Source organism: Scleropages formosus, chromosome 10, assembly GCF_900964775.1.
Source record: "Scleropages formosus chromosome 10, fSclFor1.1, whole genome shotgun sequence".
NCBI lineage: Eukaryota > Metazoa > Chordata > Actinopteri > Osteoglossiformes > Osteoglossidae > Scleropages > Scleropages formosus.
Window position 1 is genome coordinate 13,157,157 of NC_041815.1, and position 25,919 is coordinate 13,183,075.

General features: G+C 42.2%; 2 protein-coding genes across 2 annotated transcripts; both read right to left on the reverse strand.

Moving 5' to 3' along the window:
• Nucleotides 1–996: 996 nt before the first annotated feature.
• On the reverse strand, nt 997–7,081 carry LOC114911643 (olfactory receptor 52K1-like). Its single transcript, XM_029255580.1, has 3 exons — nt 6,537–7,081; nt 3,766–4,021; nt 997–1,161 (listed from the first exon to the last, which is right to left on the reverse strand). The coding sequence occupies exons 1-3, from the start codon at nt 7,079–7,081 to the stop codon at nt 997–999; spliced, it is 966 nt and encodes a 321-aa protein (XP_029111413.1).
• A 15,108-nt stretch (nt 7,082–22,189) lies between these two features.
• Nucleotides 22,190–24,151, reverse strand: LOC114911691 (olfactory receptor 52K2-like). Its single transcript, XM_029255859.1, has 2 exons — nt 24,129–24,151; nt 22,190–23,190 (listed from the first exon to the last, which is right to left on the reverse strand). Exon 2 carries the CDS (start codon nt 23,156–23,158, stop codon nt 22,190–22,192), a length of 969 nt encoding a protein of 322 aa, XP_029111692.1. The 5' UTR covers nt 23,159–23,190; nt 24,129–24,151.
• Between the last annotated feature and the right edge of the window lie 1,768 nt (nt 24,152–25,919).

A 25,919-nucleotide genomic window follows, 5' to 3' on the forward strand; every position in this document is an offset into this window, starting at 1 on the left:
ATCCTTGCTCATACTGCTCCCATAAGCTGTTGCCTACTGAGTGTAATTATAACATTAGGCATAGGAAGTTACTAGCTGTTAAGCTGGTGCTTGAGGAATGGAGGCACTGGTTGGAGGGAACTATTCACCCCTGCTTGGTCTTTACAGACCACCGGAACCTGGAATACCGAAGAACAGCTTGTCAACTAAACTGCTGACAAGCCCGATGGGCTCTCTTTTCACCAGGTTCCAATTCCACATATGTACCGCCCAGGCTAGAGGAACACCAAGGCTGACGTCCTTTCCAGGCTATATGATAAGGACCCGGCTCCTGTCGAGCTGGAAATCACCCTGCCAAGGTTGTGCTTTTGTGGCTCCTGTGCAGTGGCAGTTTATGTAGGACCTCCAGAGAGCACAAGCACCCTGGAGTAATAGACACTCCCGAGGGCAAGGAATACGTCCCAGCTGCTCCACTAGGTACACAATGCCCCGGCGGCTGGCCGCTCAGAGTGCCGAGAGACTCTGCCCTGATTGGAAAAGAGGCACTTTGTGGCCGTCCCTTCGGAAGGATGTACAAGAATTTGTGGAGGCATGTGAGACATGTGCCGAAGCCAAAACCACGAACCAAAAACCCGCAGGGTTACTGGAACCGCTCCCAGTCCCATCCCTGCCCCTGTCCCACATAGCAGTGGAATTCCTTATGGACTTCTCTCCCTCTGCTGGCAACAGCATAACCCTAGTGGTAATAGACTTGTTCTCCAAGGCCTGCCATCTGCTCCCGTTGCCTAGGCTTCCCACTGCTCTAGCCATGGCCGAACAGCTGTTCCAGCACATGTTCGGCATCTTCGGATTGCCAGCAGACATTGTGTCTGATTGAGGGCCACAATATGCGTTCAGGGTGTGGAAGGCATTCTAGCAGAAACTCAGTGTTTCTGTCAGCCTCACCTCTGGGTACCACCCTCAGAGTAATGGACAAGTAGAACAGCTGAACCAGGACCTCAGCCACTTCCTCACGAGCTACTGCAGTCGTGACCAGGACCAGTGAGCATGGTTCCTGCCATGGGCTGAGTACACACATAACTCTCTATCACACTCCTTGACAGGTCTCTCCCCGTTCACGTCTCCTTGGCCATCAACCGCCCCTGTTCCCATGGTACCCTGGTTCCTCTCATGTCCCTGGTGCTGCAAAAAGCAGCAGCATTTTCCACTACATCATCAACTGCCCCCATGTATCTAAGAGTTACATTCAAATGGAAGACACCACACAGGCAGATTTACTTACGCACACACACTGGCTGAAGCCGCTTGCCCCAAGGGGGTTGCAGCGAGCCAGAGCCAAACCTGCCAAAACAGGGCATAGGGCTGGAGGGGATACACCCAGGATTTGGAGAGCTTTCCATTAATGCAACTCCACCTCTGCCCATGTGATGGCTCAGACTTTGGAGAAAAGCATCAGCTACATGAATTCATTCAAAGATCTGGTTATGTTCTGTAAAATTATTTTGTTGCTACATATATACTTTGTAAGCCTTATTGTAATATGCACACGAACTTTCAGATGTATTAAGATTGAAACAAGTATAAGTGTCACGGGGTTTTCCCCTGGTTGGAGCGGCGGACCCAGGCGCAGAGCACAGGCAGGATTTTCAAGGGTTAAGCCAGAAGACAGTCAAAAAACAGGCAAAGGGTCACCAATGTGCTGACGAAACCCAAGGGAGAATCCAAGAGACGTAATCTAAAGACAAGCAGTGAGTCGTATAACCAGAGAGTCAAGCCGATTCAGGAGAGCAGGGTCGGGGAAACAAGAACGGGGAGAGGGAAGGACAAGGACAAGGACTCAGAAGAGCAAAGGTAAGTTCCATAAGCAAGAGAATGCTGAACAAGGTTCCATGTCTGTGTGTGCTCTGGAGCGTCCTTTTATGTGGTCACTCCCTGATTCGCCGCAGGTGTCCCTCGTTGCGCTGAGGGGGGCGTGACAATAAGATAGCTGAAAATAGAAAGGCATCTCCAGTTCATCTTACAAACATGCAGTTTTTTGTCTCTTTATTGATCGACGCATGTGGAGCAAGTCCTATATTCCTATTTTATTTTAGTGTGTTTTATTGGCATCAGCTACCTAGCACTGTAATCACAGGTGGCATTTGTTCCACATCAAAAATGCATTGAAGAAAATGCCATAAGGTTACTCCAAACCGATGGCACTTACAGTGGCATGAAAAGAATAACCTGATCTGTGTTTCTGTGTATATTGTCCTGATTTCCTGGGTTGTTTCCTTTTTCCCAAGTCAGCGCTCTCTTTAGCAAGTGTTCCCTGATTAAAGTATAAAGGTTTTAGAAAATTAGGCTCAGGTGTTTTGATGGAACTAGTTTCCTGCTTCCAAGGATTACCCATGAGTGTTGTTTTTCCTTCTGTGAGTCACTTAAAAATTGCAGCCTAATTGTGTTAACAGTAGAGCAATAAGTGATTAGGACACATCCTTGTTTATCACTGGTCCTCATTATGTACCTCTTGAAACCTACCCTGACAATGAGAACTGATTCCTTGGTTCCTGACAAACGACCCTGGACTTGGGTCCAGCCATTCCTGTTTTCTTGTTGTATCTATTATTTTTTGAATTGGTGCTTTTTGATGTGTGGAAAGGTGTTGTTTGTATTTGGTTGCCAACTTCTAATTGCTGATGAGTGATTGGCACTGAGTTTGGATTGTACAATTTGGAATGCAATTTATAGAACTGCCACTAGATGTTCATACGTTAATTACGTTCTTTGTTTTAGCGTAGGGTGGCGCAGTGGCGCAGTGGGTTGGACCGGGTCCTGCTCTTCTGTGGGTCTGGGGTTCGAGTCCCGCTTGGGGTGCCTTGCGACGGACTGGCGTCCCGTCCTGGGTGTGTCCCCTCTCCCTCTGGCCTTACGCCCTGTGTTACCGGGTAGGCTCCGGTTCCCTGTGACCCTGTATGGGACAAGCGGTTCTGAAACTGTGTGTGTGTGTGTGTGTGTGTGTGTGTGTGTGTGTGTGTGTGTGTGTGTGTGTTTTAGCGTAAATGTGATAGTAGTAGAGAAGAAGAATTTTGCCTCAGAGTATACGAGTGGAGCGACGGATGTTGGTATTTTTAATTAAGTGTAACGTTGTTATTAGAAAACCCAGAAGTCGGTCTCATCATTTGCGAACTTAAGAAGCTGCAACGGTGTTAGTGACAACAACAATTCTCAATTCCGTGTGACAGTAATTGTGTTGGATAGGGCTTCAAATAAAGTCCGTGTATGCACTGTAAAGCGAAGGAGGTTAAACTTCAGCCAGTATTGGTACAATGCTTGATGTCAGTGATGGAACTGTGATATGAGTTCACACTGGTATAGCATACCGCAGCCAAGCTGAACCTTTTGTCAAACTACTACAGATTCTCTTTATCCTAAAACTATTTTGATGTGATTGTATGAGAGTCAACAGACAGAGACCTAAATTTACTTATTTGGGAAACCTAAATGTTTGTTTTAAAAAAGTTATACTTTATTTGACATAGGAAACTGAAAAAAGGGGGACTAAAGCATAATTCCTTTTATGTTTCAGTATCTTCTCAGTATATTTTTCAGATTAATGGCATATGGTTTTTGTTTGTACTTGTAATGTAATGCAAATATTTTGAATGCAGGCAACAAAAGAAATTGAAACTAACATCTGAAGGGGTGGGTGGTATAAATTACAATATTTTACTGTACAAAATAAAGTACAGTAGATTAAACTTTCACTGCTGACACATTTATATTTATCCCTTTATTTGACCTCACCTTGAACATTTTTAGAACGGCATTCCTTATTTCCTTGGTCCGGACTCCATAAATGATGGGGTTTACGGTAGCAGGAAAATTTATGTACAGTACACCTAAAAAGATGTTAATGTCCGTTGCAATATCAATGCCGGTTTTATGTGACAGAAATGTAACGCTCCCTACCAGGTAGAAAGACATCATAACATGCAAGTGAGTACTCCAGGTGTGGAATGCTTTCCAGCGGTCCTCAACTTCTGCAGTGTGCAGAACAACGCTAAAAATCCCCATAACCAGGAGGACGATGGACTACATGGAGGAAAAGAAGTGAGTGAGAAACATCTGAGTTAAGGACCTATCCAAAGGAGATTTCATTCCAGTCAAACAGAAAACCTAAAAGCATATTTGGCACAATCACTGTAGGGACAACTATGTTCACAACGGCCAAAGATGATACATATGTAAGTACATAAGGAAATAGATGGGACTGGAAATTCTGATTTTTTAATCACAATCACTATTAATAAATTGCCAAACAAGGCCAGAATAGTTATCCACACACACACACACACACACACACACAGTCTGAACCACTTGTCCCATACAGAGTCGAGGGGAGCCAGAGCCTAACCCAGCAACACAGGGTGTAAGGCTGGAGGGGGAGGGGACACACCCAGGACGGGACGCCAGGCCGTCACAAGGCACCTCAAGCAGGACCCGAACCCTAGACCCACTGGACAGCAGGACCCGGTTCAACCCACTGCGCCACCGCGCCCCCCTCCAGAATAGTTATATTATATCATATTATAATACACACATATATATAGTAATAATATATATAATGTTCTTAAAATATATATAAAAGGTCAAATAATTAAAGAAAATAGCGAGAAAGGCAACCGCCTGTACTTTTAGAGTTCTGGAAATCCTTCAAAAATGAACCTGGTACGTGAGAAGTTGGTTTGATGAAGTTCTTCAGCCATGTCACTTTGTTTCTTGACCTGCAATGTGTTTGACAGAGAAAAATATGACACAGAGGTTTAGGGTGTAACTTTTTAAATATGTGGGCTTGTGGGTGGGGGGTTAGGGGATAAGACATGTGCGGTCATGACTTCTCCCAGTTGCCCATTGTCACACCTATGTTGAGATTTAAACCATATTAAACAAGTAGCCACCTAACACATGTATACATATGTAATTCTTTTTCATTCAACTTATTTATAAGAAATGCATAAATAATGGTTAATTATGAAATTCTGGGATGTAATCTGTTTCAGCTTCATACAGGGTCTAATGCTACTGTCACAAAAACTAAAGAAAACCTCAGACAGTCCAGTTTAGTTTTCCAAACTTTTGTTCAAAGAAATCAAAGCACAGTCCCTGGGGTGTGGGGTGTCAGTTGTTAACAGTGTCTCGCAGGAGAGAGTTCTCCAAACCTTTTTGAACTCAGTTCCAATGTCAACAACAACCATAATAATTTCCATACTGCTGCACAAAAGTATTCTTAAGGGTAAAACTGCAAAATCCAAAGGGAAAAAGCAAGAATCGTTGTCGGAGGAAACAGGCAAAAGGTCCGGAGAAACCAGACACAAGGAACCATGGCGCACAATTGAGGGGGAAGCACAGCAGATGCTCTTTGCAGAGGTTCCACATTGAAGGTCTTCTGGGGAAGCCTTTTATCTCTTGTTCCCTTCATTGGCAGCAGGTGTCGCAGATGAGCTGGCCAATGGGGGCATGACAATAATGCAGCATGCATATATGTTTATACATTTTCATCAATAACAAATTTTATAACAGAGTGCTTTCTTCATTACCAGGAAACTATCCAGGATGTGGATTTTCCTGCCTGAGCAGAACTGAGATGTGCGTTAATCAGTATCTCATCTTAAAATACAGCATAACTACATTTACATTTATTCATTTAGGCTACACTTTTCTCCAAAGCAGCCTACAACTATCTACCCATTTTTACAACAGGGTAACTTTACTAGAGCAATTTAGGCTAAGTACCTTGCTCAAGAGTGCTGCAGCTGGAGGTGAGCTTCAAACCAGCAACTGTTGCATTCAGCTGCAAGTACATATTAATAAGACTATTAAACAACTCCATCAGCCTTCCCCTCGACAACCTTGTATGAAAGCTAGAAACTGAAGCTACCAGCAGACGGAGGAAAAAGGATGGTTAACTCATCTCCCTACACATGCTGGTGACAGACATGATCATCACTGCATGGCATCTTTTTTAATGAAAAAAAATCACCATCATTAAGTCACCAAATATATAACAAAAATGGCAAAATATTTCTCTCAGAATGTATCACAGCTTGGTTTATGGTTTTGACCCATTGACTTCTGCAAAAAAATATACTTAAATGATTTTAAGATTATCTTTGTGAAAATTTCAAGTTAACAGTATTTAATAAGCAACCAAACATATGCATCTTAAAAAGATATTTAAAAAAAAAAAAACACAGTTAAGACACATGTTTGTAAATCAATATTTTTTTAAATAAACTGTCTTACTTCAGTGCTATGTGAACCTTTTTCCACACTTCATTGCTTTTATTACTTGCTGTCTTATTTCTTTTGTCCTGATACCATAAATTATTGGATTTAAACAGGCAGGCATCAGCAAATACATTGCACTGATCACCATATGACTGTTTGATGACATCTCATTTTTTATTCTGTAGGAAAGAAATGATGTTAGGGCCAAAATTACATTCATGAACATGACAACAATATGAGTGATGCATGTACTGAATGCTTTTTGGCTAGATTTGCCTGACTTAAACAGAGAGACAAATATTCTAACATAGGAAACAGCAATTAAAAGGACATCAGCTGCTGGGATGAAGAACATAGTACACAGTCCTACAACATTGTTAACATATATGGGACCACATGCCAGGGTGACCAGTGCCATGTGTTCACAGAAGTACTGCTTAATCTCATTGGACTGGCAGTATGACAAAGATCGAGCTAGGCCAACAATTGCTGAAATGAAAACTGCATTTCTGAGCAAAGGTATAATTACAAATTTCAGGAATGCAGAGAATCTCATGTGTTCATTGTAATGGAGTGGAGTGCAGATGGCGTAGAAACGATCCAGGGCCATCCACAGCAAGATAGTAGTCTGCACTGACCCAAAAAAGTGAATGCAGAACATCTGAACCAGGCAACCAATCAGAGATATATGGTTCCAGTTAAACAGGAGATTAAGCAGCATATTTGGAACAAAGAATATTGGTATAACCAGATCAAAAATAGCCTTCACACAAATTAGCATGTACATTGGAGAATGCAGAGCCCTGTGAGATAAGATTATAAATATAATCATGGAGTTTGCAGTGACTGACATTACAAACAAGAAGAAAAATGGGATGAAGAGAAGTTGTTTCCACTCTCTGGATCCAGAGAAGCCACTTAGTATGAAGTCTGTGTGAGAGATATTTCTTGCTGCATATTCCTGCATCTTGCTGCACAGCGTGGCACTTTGAAAAACACCTAGATAAGGTGAGAAAAGTAAATTTTCAAATTTGTTTCTAGCAGTTACTTTATTTCATGTATTGAATAAAAGTATTATTTCAAATGTAAATCATAAAGCACAAACAGCTGTGCACATTCAAGTTTTTGCTACATTTACATTTATTTAGCAGATGCTTCTCTCCAAAACAACTTCCAATGAACTGTATGTAGTGTTATCACGTCGTACACCTTATTCACCAAGGTGACTTACACTGCTAGATACAATACTTACAACAGGTCACTCATCCATACATCAGTGGTGCACAGTCTCTCTGCATCACTCACACAAACTATGGTGGAACATGAGGAGCATGTCTTTGGTCTGTGAGAGGAATCCCACGCAGACAGGGGAGAACATGCAAGCTCCCCGCAGACTGAGCAGAGATTAAACTCATGTTCTCTTGCACCACACAGGCAACGTGAGTCAGCAGCACTACTTGTTGTGTTACCATACCACCTGCTCCATGCATTCAACAGAATTTTCTACACTGCTTTTGAGTGTCATGTGCCCTAACATTGATATACGTGATACATACATATTAAACACTATAAAAAATGAAAAATATGTATATAATTATACATTTTAAAATAATTATTACTATATAATATTAATGATTTGGAAAAAACAACCAAGGATTTTTAATTTAATATATTATCTTGCAATCTCTATGTATTTCATTGTAAAAAATCATATAAAGAACATTACGCATTTTCTACTTCATACAGAGAGAAATAGAAAGTAGCAGAAGTCTTCTACATTCCAGATTCCACTGTTGAAAGCTGTGTGTCCAAAGCGCTCCAAACATTCAGGTATCCAGTACATCAACAAGTCCGACCTCCTGCTGCTTAAATCTACAGTTCTGTATTCCCTTGGTAGTGTGCTGGCTCTCTGATTAAAGACAAGAGTAAACAAGAGTTCAACTCTCAAGGACTGGCTTGGACCTGGCAGTTCTATGTGCTGGGTGACATCTTGAGTGAGAAAGAAGAACATGTACTTGTGTTTCTGGTGACTTTTTAAGCTGTATTTCTTCATGTGACATACATTTAACTAAGAATATAACTCCCATTCCAAAAAAATTGGGAACCCACGGAAAATGCAAAAACAATTTCTCTAATAAAAAAATCAGTTTTGTATAATTTATATATATATACACACACACATATACGTGTATATATATGTATATATAAAATTTACTTTGACTTGTATTCAGTGAAAAACAGTATAAAGAGAAGATATTTCATTTAGTACTTTGTTCAGGGCTAATAATGATGTGACACGATTAATTAACAAGGTGATGTTAAGTGGATGAGGCAATCATGTTACGGTAAATAAGGAGACTACAAAAACAGCCTGGTCCTTGAAGAGGAAGGATAGGTCGAGGGTCATCAATTTGCCAACAGATGTGTCAGTGCATAATTCAGCACTTTGAGAACAACATTCTAGGGTAGCCTCAAGTGCAAAATCTTCAACATCTTTTGCCAGTACTGCAGGATGTGCACGAGCAAAGGCCGAAGCAGCTAAGATAGGAGCGGAATATGCAACTAAACAACTAGAGCTAAAGCTGGCAGCGGCTAACAAGGATTTAGAGGCAACTAGAAGAGATGCAGAAATACAGTTTGAAAGAACGAAACTACAAGCAGAACTCGAAGCCTTTCGTCTACAATGTGAAGCTGAAGCAACAGCCCATGAGGCGCAGGTTTTGGAAATGGCTGAGGATTTACAAATTGTAGATGAAGTAGTGGCAACAGAGCTTCAAGATAAAAGGGAACTTACAAGTGGATATGTTCGTTCACAAAACGCTCTTAAAGAAAGCGCTTCTCTGCTACATTTACCTGTTGAAAGTCAATCGTACAAAGACCAGGAGAAAAGCTTTTTAACCCATCAGACATTGGCGAATGACGCTGCAAAGCCTTCACGAGGCAGCATTACAAGAGACTTTGAAGAAAGGGACGACGTGTACTTACCATTAATAACGAAAGTGAAGAAGAAGATTAAAGGGACAGATATTAAACAAGAAGGAAACATAAATCAAAACTTCCAACCATACTCTCCAAGACAGTTTAACGTGCATGCTCAGCTTTTTTTCCCCAAGTAAGGATCCTGCAGTCTTACCAACACCTGCAACAGACCCTTTAGCACAGTACTTAACCAGACGAGATCTCACAAACTCGGGCCTGTACCAGTTTGATGACAAACCTGAGAACTTTTGTGCATGGTACGCATCATTTACTAGTATAACCAGTGACATTCAACTAAGTGCAGTTCAGCAACTCGACCTCATGATCAAGTGGCTTGGGAAAGAATCCCATGAATATGTCAAACGCATATGTCAACGGGCAGTTTATGTCGGCAATCCATCCGAGGCACTAAACAAAGCATGGGAACGGCTGGGGGAGTGTTATGCTGCTCCAGAGATAATAGAGAAGTCACTTTTTGAGCGTCTTGAGAATTTTCCAAAGCTCAGCGCAAGAGATCACGTCAAGCTCTGTGAGCTTGGAGACTTGTTGACAGAAATACTTGGTGCCCAAGAAGACGGCTATCTTACCGGCTTATCTTATTTGGATACCTCACATGGCATTTCACCAATTGTAAGCAAGCTACCCTTTGGCCTCCAAGAAAAATGGCTTTCTGCTGGATCACAATACAAAGAGGACAATAATGGACATTTTCCTCCTTTTCAGTATTTCTGTGCATTTGTGTGTTATGAAGCAAAAAAGCGAAATGATCCCAGCTTCCTGAACCAAGGGAGCGGCACTGTCTCCTCAAAACAAGACAGGCCAACTTCAAGAAAAAACGACAGAATTTTCTCAGTACAGAAAACAGATATTTCTTCACCACAATTTAACAAAGCAACAAATGTTGATCCCACAAAAACCTGCCCTTTGCACAACAAACCGCACTCACTACAAAGTTGTAGAGCATTCCGGAACAAACTTATAGAGGAACGAAAAGCCTTTCTCAAAAAAAATGGCATATGTTTTAAATGCTGTGCTTCGACTTCGCATCTGGCCAAGGACTGTAAGGCATCTGTAAAGTGTCTGGAGTGTGACACCACCTACCACGTCACAGCCATGCATCCAGGCACATCGAGTCAATCATCAAAGGCCCCTCGAACACCAAAGGTGGACGGCGGGGAGGCTGAAACCACTAATGCAGACACAGCTGTCATAAGTTCAAGCTGCACAGAGGTATGTGGCAAGGGACAATTCAGCCGCTCATGTGCAAAAATATGCCTTGCAAAAATATACCCACATGATGCTGTCCACAAAGTGATAAAAGCATATGTGATAATAGATGACCAGAGCAACCGCTCATTAGCCAGACCAGAGTTCTTTAGCCTGTTCAGTATAAAAAGTCAGCCTTCTTCATATCAACTGAGAACCTGTGCAGGTTTAGCTGTAACAGCTGGAAGACGCGCTGAAGGATTCATAATCGAATCCATAGATGGCAAAGTGGCAATTCCTCTTCCACCACTTATTGAGTGTAGTGACATCCCAAATAATCGCACAGAGATTCCAACTCCAAATGCTGTGATTCATCAGTCCCATCTACAACATATTATTAAACATCTCCCAGAATTTGACTCGAATGCAGAGATCTTACTTCTTCTGGGTAGAGATGTATTAAGACTACACAAAGTAAGACAGCAGGTAAACGGGCCACACAATGCACCGTTTGGACCTTGGCTGGGTAGTAATAGGAGAAGTGTGCCTAGGAAACATTCATAAGCCAATCATCAGCAACTTCAAGACCACCGTGCTGGAAAGTGGCCGTCACTCAATCTTCTGGCCATGCACAAGTTACATGCAGATAAAGGAATCATTACCCAACCTCAACCAAGCCCCTAAGATAACAGAGGAAACACTAGGAAAAACAGTGTTCAACAGAACTGATCAAGACAACAGACCTGCTCCATCAATCGAAGATGCAATGTTTATGGAAAAGATGGATACTGAAGTCTACCGAAACAGTAAGAATACCTGGGTAGCACCACTTCTGTTTAAGGAGCCACGACCGCACCTTCCTAACAATAAAGAGCAGGCTGTTAAGAGATTCATGTCACTGCAGAAAATGCTCAAACGGAACCCAGTAATGCAGAAACAGTACTTTGCATTCATGGACAAAATCTTTCAAAATGGACACGCTGAAGTAGCACCACCACTAAGGGACAATGAGGAATGCTGGTTCCTTCCTACATTTGGAGTATATCATCCTCGGAAGCCCGACCAGATTAGGGTGGTGTTTGATTCAAGCTCACAATACCAAGGAATCTCCCTAAATGATGTATTACTGACTGGCCTAGATTTAAACAACACGTTGATCGGTGTTCTGCTCCGCTTTCGCAAGGAGAAAGTAGCTGTGTTAGCAGACATTGAGCAAATGTTCTACTGTTTTGAGGTAAGCGAGAACCATCAAAACTTTCTTAGATTCCTGTGGTACGAAGAAAATGATATCAACAAAAACATCACTGACTATCGAATGAAAGTTCATGTTTTCGGCAATAGTCCTTCGCCTGCCGTCGCCATCTACGGGCTGAGAAGAGCCATTAGAGAAGGTGCACCACATTATGGCAATGATACTGTTTGTGGAAAGACATTTCTATGTCGATGATGGTCTCATATCTGTACCAACTGATCACGAAGCAATTGACCTGCTTAAAAGGACACAGGCCTCTCTAGCGGAATCAAACCTTCGCCTTCACAAGTTCACCACAAACAGTCAAAACGTCTTAAAGGCCTTATCCCCAGAAGACTGTGCAACAACTGTCAAGGACTTAGACCTCAGCGGAAAGACACAATCCATCCAGCGCAGTTGGATATCTCCTGTGGGAGATATCGACAGACACCTTTACCTTTTCTGTATCAACAGATCCGAAGCCCTTCACTCGTCGTGGTGTGTTATCCACTGTACACAGCATTTTTGACCCTCTAGGTCTGCTGGCCCCTGTCACTGTCTGTGGGAGAGCCCTTCTTAGAGAGCTTACTGCTGACCTCTCCAATTGGGACACTCCGCTCCCAGAAGAAAAACGTGATAAGTGGGACTCATGGCGCGAATCGCTTCACGATCTCAAGCAGATGCACATACCACGAACCTATACGGACATGTCACTTTGCAACAGTGAGCACATTGAGCTTAGTGTGTTCTCAGACGCCTCGACAAAGGCGATTGGAGCCGTTGCATATCTCAAGACCGTTCAAAAAGATGGTCACACTGAGATCGGATTTGTCATGGCTAAAGGACGGTTAACACCCAAATCCGAACCCACCATCCCACATCTAGAACTCTGTGCGGCTGTTTTAGCTGTTGAGTTGGAGGACCTCATCCAAGAGGAGCTAGATGTAAAGTTTGATAAGGTTAATTTCTACAGTGACAGCAAGGTAGTACTCGGATACATCCATAATACCACTAAAAGGTTCTACGTCTATGTGCACAACAGGATTCAGCTTATACGCCACTCTTCCAAACCAGAACAATGGCACTATGTTCCCTCTGAAGAAAATCCAGCGGATCACATTTCAAGATTCCTGCTCGCCTCTTGTCTAGCGCAAACAACCTGGTTCTTTGGACCATCATTCCTACGAAATACCCCTGGAGAAAGCAAGCACACATGTGAAAGATTTGACTTAATACAACCGGAAAAGGACATTGAAATCAGGCCAGAAATAAAAACTTACAGTACACACCTGATGGAGAACATACTCAATCCAGAATGCTTCCAGCGCTTCTCTAGTCTTCATTCACTCCTTAGAGCTGTTGCATGCCTGACTCACAAAGCTAAATCCTGCAAACAATCTGGCAAAGTTAGGGAGTGCAAAGGATGGCACTGGTGTAAACAACCACGTTCACCCGAGGAACTTGACCAAGCTATGAATGTTATCCTCCAAGCTGCACAAAGATCTGCCTTCCAAAAGGAACTTGTGGCTCTGCATGCTAAAAAGCCCATTCCAAAGGACAGCTGTCTCCAAAGGCTTAGCCCAATCATCACAGATGGCTTGATGCGCATTGGAGGCCGGCTACAACATTCGAACTTAGAAACTAATGAAAGGCATCCTGTGATTTTGCCTAGGAACAGCCATGTAGCCTTACTGCTGACACGCCATCACCATGAGCAAGTGAAACACCAGGGACGCCACTTCACGGAGGGAGCCATACGAGCAGCAGGATACTGGATCTTGGGTGGCAAAATGCTCATCAACACAGTCATTCATAACTGTGTGACGTGCAGGAAGCTTAGAGGTAAAGTTGAGGAACAACACATGGCAGACTTACTTACAGAGCGTCTCCAACCATGTCCTCCATTCACCTATGTTGGACTAGATGTTTTCGGTCCATGGATGGTTACTGCTAGGAGGACCTGTGGAGGACACGCAAAAAGTAAAAGATGGGCAGTCATGTTCAGCTGTTTAAGTTCTAGAGCAGTACACATAGAGCTGACAGAGTCTATGGACGCATCAAGTTGCATAAATGCACTTAGGCGCTTTTTCGCCATCAGAGGACCAGCTAAGCAGTTGAGGTCCGACTGTGGTACGAACTTCATCGGCGCAAGCAAAGAACTTGGAATGGATAAAAAGCAACTGGACTCGGGAATACAAAGATACCTCAGCAAGAAAGGATGTGTTTGGGAGTTTAATCCTCCTCATGCTTCGCATATGGGTGGCAGTTGGGAGAGAATGATAGGCGCTGCTAGAAGGATCTTGGACTCTATGTTGCTAAATGCCCGCCTCACCCACGAAGTTCTCTCTACATTAATGGCGGAAGTTGCTGCGATTATGAATGCGCGACCATTAGTACCGGTTTCTACAGACCCGGACAACCCTCAGGTTCTTTCTCCATCCATGCTTCTAACCCAAAAGTCAGGTGCTCCACCACCACTTGGTGACTTCTCGGAGAAGGGTATGTACACTAAACAGTGGAAACAAGTACAAGCACTGGCAAACCAATTCTGGACACGATGGCGCAGAGAATACCTGCCTTATTTACAGCGCAGACAAAAATGGACCACCCATCGCAAAGACTTGCAAGTTGGAGATGTGGTCCTGCTCAAAAACAAGCAGGTCAAACGCAATTGTTGGCCTATGGCAAGAATAAGCTCCACATTTCCTGGAACCAATGGTCATGTTAGACAAGACGAGGTTAAAACAGTTGAGCAGAGTACTGTGAAGACATTTCGCAGACCAATTACAGCAGCTGTTTTACTTCTCCCTGAAGATGTTTAGGTTGACCTGTGGTATACATATGGGTAGTGACCTCACTGAGGTCAGACGGGGAGTGTCATGCCTAGAAGACATTATTAGTTCATTTTTTGGATTTGGAACGTTTTCCTTTGTCGATAAAGTTCATTCAAAATTGAGTGCATCACTTCCGGTTGTCAGACCAGGAAAGGCAAGGAAGCCACATGGACAGCAGCACATGGATCTGATTGCATCCACAGCTAAGGACTGAGAAATCAATGTCGTAAGTGACTGGAATTTATTATTTAGAGTTTAAAGATAGGATATTAAGAATTATTTTATAAAAATATAGAATAATTTACATTCTAAGAATGTTTTTACAAACGAACATGTACAAGTAAGCTGTATTGTTATGTTAATGTTTGCCACATGTATATAATGTTTTGTTATCTAAAATAATAATATAGATTATTTTTGTAAATTGATTTTCTGACTTTTTTTGTATTTTGGTTATAGTTTTCACTCCATGTCTTGGTGAAGGAGTCATCAGTAAAGTCTCAAAAAATACAACGATGACTCGTCTCTTTATCTTGAATGGAGTTTAAAGCTTGGTGTTTAGTCTGCGGTTGTTACACCTTGACGAGAACACTAGAGTTCCCGATATCATAATTGCATTTGGCATGTGACAGCTTTTGCGAAAAATAAGCACAGGAGTGAAGCTTCAGTGGGGTTCCCTGTCGCTAGAAAAGGACCACTTTAATCCCATTAACGAAGGGGTCTACTTCAACTACGAAGGTTAGAGTTGGGTTAGTGTGCTGGAGCACCAGGGCTGTCGTGAAGGAGGTCTTGAACTCCCAGAAGGCATCGAGGGCAAAAAAAAAAGCATTATTTCAAAATGTACATGATAAAGCACAAAAAGCTGTACACGGTCAAGTTTTAAGTACAGGTTTACAACTGAACTTTCTGCACTGCTTTTGGGTGTCATGTACCCAAACATTGATATACATGATACATACATTTTAGACACTATAAGAAGTGAAAAATATACTTTATATAAGATATAATTATGTTTTGAAGTGATTATTTATTGATAATATTAATGATTTGTAAAAGAGAGCCCAGGATTCATTTTATATATGATCTTGAAATCTCTATAAATTTTCTTCAAAAGAAAAAATTCACAGGAAGAGAATTATGCATTTTATTTTTTGTACAGAAAGAAATACCAAAACAGCAAAAGTGTTTTACGTTCCAGGTTCCACTGTTGAAAGCTGTAGGTCTTACAGTCCAAAACCAAAGCCTTCTTCCCTTTCAGGTTCCCGATACTCCAACAAGTCTGACCTCCTGCTGCTTAAATCTGCTGTTCTGTATTCCCTTGGCAGACTGCTGGCTCTCTGGTTAAAGACAAGAGTAAACAAGAGTTCAGCTCTCAAGGACTGGCTTGGACCTGGGAGCTCTATGTCCTGGATGACATCATGAGTGAGAACTAAGAATATGTACTTGTGTTTCTGGCAGTTTTTTGCAAAGCAGAAGCCATAAATCCACACTGTCTAGAAGCACCGCTGACTTCTCTGGGCTTGGTGTCAGCTTAGACAGACAGTACCACAGTACACTCATGTTTGTGGTCTGACAAGTCAAAAATTCAAATAGGTTTGGAAAAAAACAGCTGTCATTGTCCTCTGGGCCAAAGAGGAAAAGGGCCATCCAAGCTGGTATCAGCGGTCCAAAAGCCAGTGCATGTCATGATATGGGGATGTGTCGGTACTTATGGTATGGGTAAATTATGTATCTATGAGGGCACCGTTAATGTAGAGAAATACGAACAAATTGTGGAAGTTCAACACCTAATTATCCTTCAAAAGTGCATTACTATTGACTGTTTCATACATGGACAAATTTGCTGTGCTTTAAATATTTCCAGTTTGTGTTTGTCAGCTATTGGTGCTTTGTTCAGTCTTATGTTTCATCTGTGACATATGAAAGCAGTGTCTTCCGGATAGATTATGATGCACCGTAACAATATGATATGGTTATCAAAGCAAACAATGGAGTTTATTTAACAAATCTGAGGTCCCTCATGAATTGGACAAGCAAGGGGCCAGAGGTGGAGAAGCAGAGAAGTTATGGTAAGGTGTAGGGATTGACCAGGTTCTGCAGGTATTGGGTGCTGGTCCTTTGACCATTTTTGGTTGTAACCAGTAGGCTGCAGGAAGCCAGTGTCTGGGGGCTGTGACAAATGTACAGTCCTCCTATCTGAAGAACTAGTAAATTAGGATTTCTGGATTGTGGTTGTTAGGTGTATGTCTTACGATGGCATAGTCACCAGCATGGTAAGCAGGTGTAGATTTTCCTGTATGCGTGCATGATGTTCCATATTTGGTAAAGGTAATGCGTTATCGTACATTCTGTATGTCTGCATATCCTGCAAGTCACAATGACATGCAGAAAGTCTTTGGCAGGTCAGTCACAACTTGCGCTACAGGTTTCTACATCAGATGAAGAGGCGTGATGGCGCAAGCCTTAGACGAGAGAAGAGGGAGTCGAATAATCGAAGGGACCTAGGTGTACCGGAGTGTGAGATATTTGCTCATATAAAAATACAAATGCAATGGAACAAACACACACACACACACACACACACACACATTTTCAGAACCGCTCGTCCCAGACGGGGTCACGGAGCCTACCCGGCAACACAGGGCGTAAGGCCGGAGGGGGAAGGGGACACACCCAGGACGGGACGCCAGTCCGCCGCAAGGCACCCCAAGCGGGACTCGAACCCCAGACCCACTGGAGAGCAGGACTGTGGTCCAACCCACTGCGCCACCGCACCCCCTATGGAACAAACATTTTGCACAATTTACCGATTTATGAAAAAGTAGAATTTTCTTCACAGAAGCTCCATGCAGCATCAACAAGGCATATACACAAACATGTCAAAGTGTTGTTGAAGAATTTCCAAGGAATGAAAAGCAGAAAGAAGAGCTGGTCAGTGTGAACTGATGAGAGTTTAATTGTTAGAAAGCAGTAGTGAAAATAAAGTACATAGTTAACGTTAATTGATGATAAAGGAATTGGGAAGAGGTGTGTGCACAATGACGTGCGTAATCAGATGTAGAACATACACAAACAGGGGCCTTGAGCCACCTAGTGAGGTCCCCTGACACCGAAGGCACACCGATGTAATTTGGCAGTGTCACAAAGATAACTGCGTTTTGATGACCAGCACAAAAGAAACTAACAGAAAAAAAATGTTCAGTTGCTTGTTTAATTGAGGCAGCCGGTAGTGTCGTGGTTAGAGTTGCTGCCTTTGGATCCATGGTTGCTGGATTGAATGTCACCTACTGCTGTAGTAGCCTTGAGCAAGGCACCCTACCCTAAATTTCTCCACTTAAAAAAGCCTAGCCACATAAATGGATAAATAATTGTTGCTTTGGTGAAAAGTGTTGGCTAAATGAATAAATGCTATGGAGGCAAGAAAAGACAAGAACCTCTTTAAAAACAGAGGTTAGTAATCATTGTTGGAGGTAAAAATTCTAAGAATACTCTAAAAAACTGACCTCAATGTAAATAACTGCTGAAAGCAAAAAAAGCTTGCCGAGACCAGCATGGAACAATGACGTATTTAACAAAGTCATCTCTAACGTTGGGGGGCACGGTGGCGCAGCGGGCTTAGCGGGGTCCCGCTCTGGTGTGTCTTTGCTTCCAGCCCTGCAGGGGGTGCTTTGCGATGGACGGGCGTCCCATTCTGGGTGTGTCCTGTCACCCTTCTGCCTTGCACCCTGTATTGCTGGGTTAGGCTCCGGCTCACCGCGACCCCACTTGGGACAATTGGTTTCAGACAGTGTGTGTGTGCGCGTGTAATGTCAAAGTGAAACATACACAGATAGTTTACAAAATTAAAAATGGAACTGAACGCAGAAAGATTGACCCAATCAATACTTTTTTGTGCTGTTGATTCTCAACTGGACTGCGGTCTGGCCTCTGACGGGGGCTACTCCATCACATTACATTACATCACCCATGTTGCTTTTTAAGCCACTCCAAGAGTGACTTTTGGTGTATGTTTGTAGATGTCCCTTCCAGGTCTCAGCACTACTGCGCACTACAGCAACAACTGAGAAAAGCAAGAGCGACACCAACAAGGGAAAATAAATTCTATTCAGTTTTATGGCCTTCTCTTTCACTGGAGTGACAATATATGCACTATTTACACAAGGATGAGACTAGACAGCTTGCCAGACAAGGGAACACAGATCTGGTGACAAGGAGAGTCTAGGGCTTGTGAGATGATTCATGGGAGCGCACTGTGAACTGGACTTGAAGAAACGTAATTACAGAAGAACAGGAGTCACTATGCAACACAAATTGGAGGTGATTCAATAGAAGGCTGATCAACAATCTGTGAAATGAAATGAGCTTTTCAACCCTTTACAGGGCTGGGAATTGCGCTTTGAGTATACTGAGCTCCCCTGCACTGATGGAGCTAGGTGAACCCAGGGTGGCACCCCTTGAATTTTTCATCTGTCTTATTAACACCCAGTGATTGTGACACCTTTTTCATTGTAACTTACAGTATTAGGTTTGTATAATACATAATACAGTATTTATCCATTTTTACAGCTAGGTACTTTCTACAACCTCAATTCATAGTTAATACCCTGGTACTCTCTTTAACAAGTGTTCCCTGATTAATGTATAAGGGTTTTGAAAAATTAGGCTCAAGTGTTTTGATGGAAGTAGTTTTCTGCCCTCAAGGATTGCCCATGAGTGTTGTTTCTCCTTCTGTTGGTCATTTAAAAGTTGCAGCCTAATTGTGTTAACAGTGGTGCAAGAAGTAATTAGGACACATCCTTGTTTATCACTGGTCCTCATTACGTATCTGTTGTGTGCTGTGCATTGAGTCCCTAAGATTTCCCTTTTTATTACCTGTGGTAGTCCCTAGAGGAGGGGCTTCAGACAGAAACACAGGACCATCATCCTATTTATCGACAGCGGACAGTTTTGCTCTCAGAAAGGCCCTGCATGCTTGGAAGTTGAGCAATGGTTTCAGACTTCATTGTTATATTATACATTAAAATAAACTGGCATTTTTAAGTTTACAGGATGGGCTTTGAACAAGTACTTAAAACTCTAACTCCGCACACCTTATTCACCAAGGTGACTTACACTGCTAGATACAATACTTACACTGGGTCACTCATCCATACATCAGTGAAACACACGCTCCCTGTGTTACTCACACACTATGGGGAACCTGAACAGCATGTCTTTGGACTGTGGGAGGGAACCCACACAGACGGGGGGGGGGGGGGGGGGGGGGGGACACATGCAAGCTCCACACAGACTGAGCAGGGATCGAACCCACGTCCACTCACACCACCGAGGCCCTGTGAGACAGCAGCGCTACTCACTGTGCCACCCAAATAGAATTTGTACAAATGTAAAGACACTGATTTAATGCGAGTGAATTTCTGCTCTACTTAATTTTGTCAAGGTTTTCTAACATATGACCACATAATAATTCACATTCAGCATTAGAAAACGTTTTCCTCATGAAAATTCATGTTGTTTTTTTTTTTTATTAACATTCGTGTTTTTTCTGTATACTGCATGTTTCAAATGACCAGCTATTTTAAAAGAATGAATTCTTTTAATATGCTGTGCAAATCTGACTAATTTCATTCTCAGCTCCTACTGAATTTTAAACTGTGCTGTAACAATATATTCATTGTGTTATCAGTTGCAGCTTTTTATAGGGAAAAGTTGCTGATGCCCAGGGATGTGTTGGTTTATATCCCATTTGTAAAAGAGTGGAATTTTAGGTATTGTTTTATTTTAATGGAAAAAGTAAAATGCAATCATTTCTCTGTACCGTTTGGTTTTAGTTAACATGTGCTCTGGTGTTTAGGCCACGTTTTGTAATTAGGGATATCATGTGTTGTAATTGTATTGGATAGGGCTTCAACTGAAGTCAGTGTATGCACTGTAAGGAGAAGGAGGTTAAACTTCAGCCAGTATTGGTACAATGCTTGATGTCATTGATGGAAATCTAAGGCAGCAGTTCGCACTGGTACAGCATACCACAGTCGAGATGAACCTTTTCTCAAACTACGACAGACTCTCTTCATCCTAAAACTGTTTTGATGGGATTGTCTGAGAGTTGACGGACAGAGACCCAAAATTACTTATTTGAGAAACCTCAATGTTTTGTTTTAAAAAAATTTGAAACTTCATCTGACATAGGAAAGTGAAAAAGGGGGAATAAAGTGTAATTCCTTTGATGTTTCAGTTTCTTCTCGGTATATTTTTCAAATTAATGGCACATGGTTTTTGTTTGTACTTGCAATGTCATGCAAATATTTTGAATGCCAGCAACAAAGAAACTGAAACTCGTAACTGAAGGGGAGGTTGGCATGAATTACAGGATTTTACTGTACAAAATACAGTAGAGTAGATTAAACTTTCACTGCTGACACATTTATATTGATCACTTTATTTGACCTCACCCTGAACATTTTTCGAATGACATTCCTTATTTCCTTGGTCCAGACTCCATAAATAATGGGGTTTACAGTAGCAGGAAAAATTATGTACAGCATACCTAAAAAGATGTTAATGTCCGTTGCAATGTCAATTTCGATGTTATGTGACAGTATTGTGGGGGGTGGTTAGGGGATAAGACATACGTGATCATTACTTCTCCCACTTGCCCATTTTTGCACCTACGTTGAGATTTAAACCATATTAAACAACTTGCATATTCCAGTGCATATGCAGTTGTTTTTGAAATCTAAGTAAAATGCAAGACTTAACATAGCAGAATTCTATTTTCACCTATTCCAGAATGTCAGTAAATCATGCTTGTGCTGAGAGGAAAGGCCCTATTCCGCATTTCACTTGTGTTATACTATTTTTTTAACAGAGTGAGATGATCCAACTTTTACACATTACCTGTCATTCTTATTGACCTCATAATCTACATCCTTTACTCATTGTGTGACTGCAAAGGGTCCTTTAAACTCAGCAAGTCATTTGGAGTTAGAGGTGGGGAATAATAGTCGCACACGCACACACACACGCGCGCACACACGCTCGCACACACGCGCGCACACACGCTCGCACACACGCGCGCACACACGCTCGCACACACGCGCGCACACACGCGCGCACACACGCGCGCACACACACGCACGCTGCTTGTTCTAAGCAGGGTCCCTGCAAGCCGGAGCCTAACACAGGGCACAAGGCTGGAGGGGGCGAGGACACACCCAGAACGGGATGCTAGTCCATCACAAGGCACCCTAAGCAGGATTTGAACCCCAGACCCACCAGAAAGCAGGCACAGGCTAAACCCACCGCACCACCACATCCCCTAATAACAGGACCTTATCTTTCAATTCAATCTGCCTGTCCTCCTTTTTTTCGAACGTGTCTGACATGAATGAATGAAAGAGCACATGTTCCTGAGCAATGTACCCAAAAATTGCTTGGTTGAGAAAATTAAAAGTCTCCAAAAATATGACAAAAATGGAAAAACTATTTTTTTTTTAGGATGTATCACAGCTTGCTTTATTGTTTTGATCCATTGACTTCTGCAAAAAATATACTAAAATGATATTAAGATTATTTTACCCTTGAGAAAATTTTAAGAGAGTAGTTAGTAAGCCACCCAAACATGTGCATCTTAAAAAGATATTTTAAAAATCAACAGCAGTTAAGACACATGTTTGGAAATCAATATTTTTTATTTAAACTGTCTTACGTCAGTGCTATGTGGACATTTTCCGCACTTCATTACGTTTATGACTTGCTGTCTTATTTCTTTTGTCCTGATACCATAAATTATTGGATTTAAACAGGCAGGCATAAGCAAATACATTGTACTGATTGCCATATGACTGTTTGATGACATCTCATTTTTTATTCTGTAGGAAAGAAACGATGTCAAGGAAAACATTAAAGTCACAAAGATGACAATAATGTGAGTGATGCATGTACTGAATGCTTTTTGACTAGTTCTGCCTGATTTAAAAAGAGAGACAAATATTCTAACATAGGAAAAGACAATTAAAAGGAAATCAGCCACGAAGATGAAGAAGGCGCCAGATAGTCCTACAACATTGTTAACATATATTGGACCACATGCAAGGGTGGCCAGTGCCATGTGTTCACAGAAGCAGTGCTTAATCTCATTGGACTGGCAGTATGACAAAGATCGAGCCAGACCAACTATTGCTAAAATGAAAACTGCATTTCTGAGCATCGGTATAATTACAAATTTCAGGAATGCAGAGATTCTCATGTGTTCATTGTAATGGAGTGGAGTGCAGATGGCGTAGAAACGATCCAGGGCCATCCACAGCAAAACAGTAGACTGCACTGATTGAAAAAATTGAATGCAGAACATCTGAACCAGGCAACCCATCAGAGAAATATGGTTCCAGTTAAACAGGAGATTAAGCAGCATATTTGGAACAAAGAATATTGGTATAACCAAATCAACAAAAGCCATCACACAAATCAGCAGGTACATTGGAGAATGCAGAGCCCTGTGCGATAAGATTATAAATATAATCATGGAGTTTGCAGTGACTGACATTACAAACAAGAGGAAAAATGGGATGAAGAGAAGTTGTTTCCACTCTCTGGATCCAGAGAAGCCACTTAGTATGAAGTCCGTGTGAGAGATATTTCTTGCTGCATATTCCGACATCTTGCTGCACAGTGTGGCACTTTCAAAAACACCTTGAGAAAGCGAGAAAAGTACATTTTAAAATTTGTTTCTACAAGTTACTTTGTTCATGTGTTGAAAAAAAAACCCATTATTTCAAAATGTACATGATAAAGCACAAAAAGCTGTACACGTTCAAGTTTTAACTACAAGTATACAACAGAACTTTCTGTACTTCTTTGAAGTGCCATGTACCCAAACATTGATATACATGATACATACACATTAAACACTATAAAAAGTGAAAAATATACTGATCTAGGGGGGCGCGGTGGCGCAGTGGGTTGGACCGGGTTCTGCTCTCCCGCGAGTCTGGGGTTTGAGTCCCGCTTGGGGTGCCTTGCGGCGGACTGGCTTGGACCTGGGTGTGTCCCCTCCCCCTCCGGCCTTACGCCCTGTGTTGCCGGGAAGGCTCCGGCTCCCCGCGACCCCGTATGGGACAAGCGGTTCTGAGAATGTGTGTGTGTATACTGATCTAAGTTATAATTATGTTTTGAAATAATTATTTATTGACAATATTATTTATTATTAATTATTAATTAATTATTTGGAAAAGGGAGCCCAAGATTCATTTTATATACACACACACACACACACACAGTCCAAACCGCTTGTCCCATAGGGAGTCACAAAGAGCCGGAGCTTAACCCAGTAACTCAGGGCGTAAGGCCGGAGGGAGAGGGGACACACCCAGGATGGGACACCAGTCCGTCACAAGGTACCCCAAGCAGAACTTGAACCCCAGACCCACCCAAGAGCAGGACCCGGTGCAACTAACTGCACCACCGCAGCCCCGCGCCACCGCACCACCGTGTCCCTGCACCCCCCACCATTTTACATCTGAACTTGAAATCTCTATAAATTTTCTTCAAAAGAAAAAATTCACAGGAAGAGAATTATGCATTTTATTTTTTGTACAGAAAGAAATACCAAAACGGCAAAAGTGTTTTACATTCCAGGTTCCACTGTTGAATGCTGTAGGTCCTGCAGTCCAAAACCAAAGCCTTCTTCCCTTTCAGGTTCCCGATACTCCAACAAGTCTGACCTCCTGCTGCTTAAATCTGCTGTTCTGTATTCCCTTGGCAGACTGCTGGCTCTCTGGTTAAAGACAAGAGTAAACAAGAGTTCAGCTCTCAAGGACTGGCTTGGACCTGGGAGCTCTATGTCCTGGATGACATCATGAGTGAGAACTAAGAATATGTACTTGTGTTTCTGGCAGTTTTTTGCAAAGCAGAAGCCATAAATCCACACTGTCTAGAAGCACCGCTGACTTCTCTGGGCTTGGTGTCAGCTTAGACAGACAGTACCACAGTACACTCATGTTTGTGGTCTGACAAGTCAAAAATTCAAATAGGTTTGGAAAAAAACAGCTGTCATTGTCCTCTGGGCCAAAGAGGAAAAGGGCCATCCAAGCTGGTATCAGCGGTCCAAAAGCCAGTGCATGTCATGATATGGGGATGTGTCGGTACTTATGGTATGGGTAAATTATGTATCTATGAGGGCACCGTTAATGTAGAGAAATACGAACAAATTGTGGAAGTTCAACACCTAATTATCCTTCAAAAGTGCATTACTATTGACTGTTTCATACATGGACAAATTTGCTGTGCTTTAAATATTTCCAGTTTGTGTTTGTCAGCTATTGGTGCTTTGTTCAGTCTTATGTTTCATCTGTGACATATGAAAGCAGTGTCTTCCGGATAGATTATGATGCACCGTAACAATATGATATGGTTATCAAAGCAAACAATGGAGTTTATTTAACAAATCTGAGGTCCCTCATGAATTGGACAAGCAAGGGGCCAGAGGTGGAGAAGCACAGAAGTTATGGTAAGGTGTAGGGATTGACCAGGTTCTGCAGGTATTGGGTGCTGGTCCTTTGACCATTTTTGGTTGTAACCAGTAGGCTGCAGGAAGCCAGTGTCTGGGGGCTGTGACAAATGTACAGTCCTCCTATCTGAAGAACTAGTAAATTAGGATTTCTGGATTGTGGTTGTTAGGTGTATGTGTTACGATGGCATAGTCACCAGCATGGCAAGCAGGTGTAGAGTTTCCTGTATGCGTGCATGATGTTCCATATTTGGTAAAGGTAATGCGTTATCGTACATTCTGTATGTCTGCATATCCTGCAAGTCACAACGACATGCAGAAAGTCTTTGGCAGGTCAGTCACAACTTGCGCTACAGGTTTCTACATCAGATGAAGAGGCGTGATGGCGCAAGCCTGAGACGAGAGAAGAGGGAGTCGAATAATCGAAGGGACCTAGGTGTACCGGAGTGTGAGATATTTGCTCATATAAAAACACAAATGCAATGGAACAAACATTTTGCACAATTTACCGATTTATGAAAAAGTAGAATTTTCTTCACAGAAGCTCCATGTAGCATCAACAAGGCATATACACAAACATGTCATAGTGTTGTTGAAGAATTTCCAAGGAATGAAAAGCAGAAAGAAGAGCTGGTCAGTGTGAACTGATGAGAGTTTAATTGTTAGAAAGCAGTAGTGAAAATAAAGTACATAGTTAACGTTAATTGATGATAAAGGAATTGGGAAGAGGTGTGTGCACAATGACGTGCGTAATCAGATGTAGAACATACACAAACAGGGGCCTTGAGCCACCTAGTGAGGTCTCCTGACACCGAAGGCACACCGATGTAATTTGGCAGTGTCACAAAGATAACTGCGTTTTGATGACCAGCACAAAAGAAACTAACAGAAAAAAAATGTTCAGTTGCTTGTT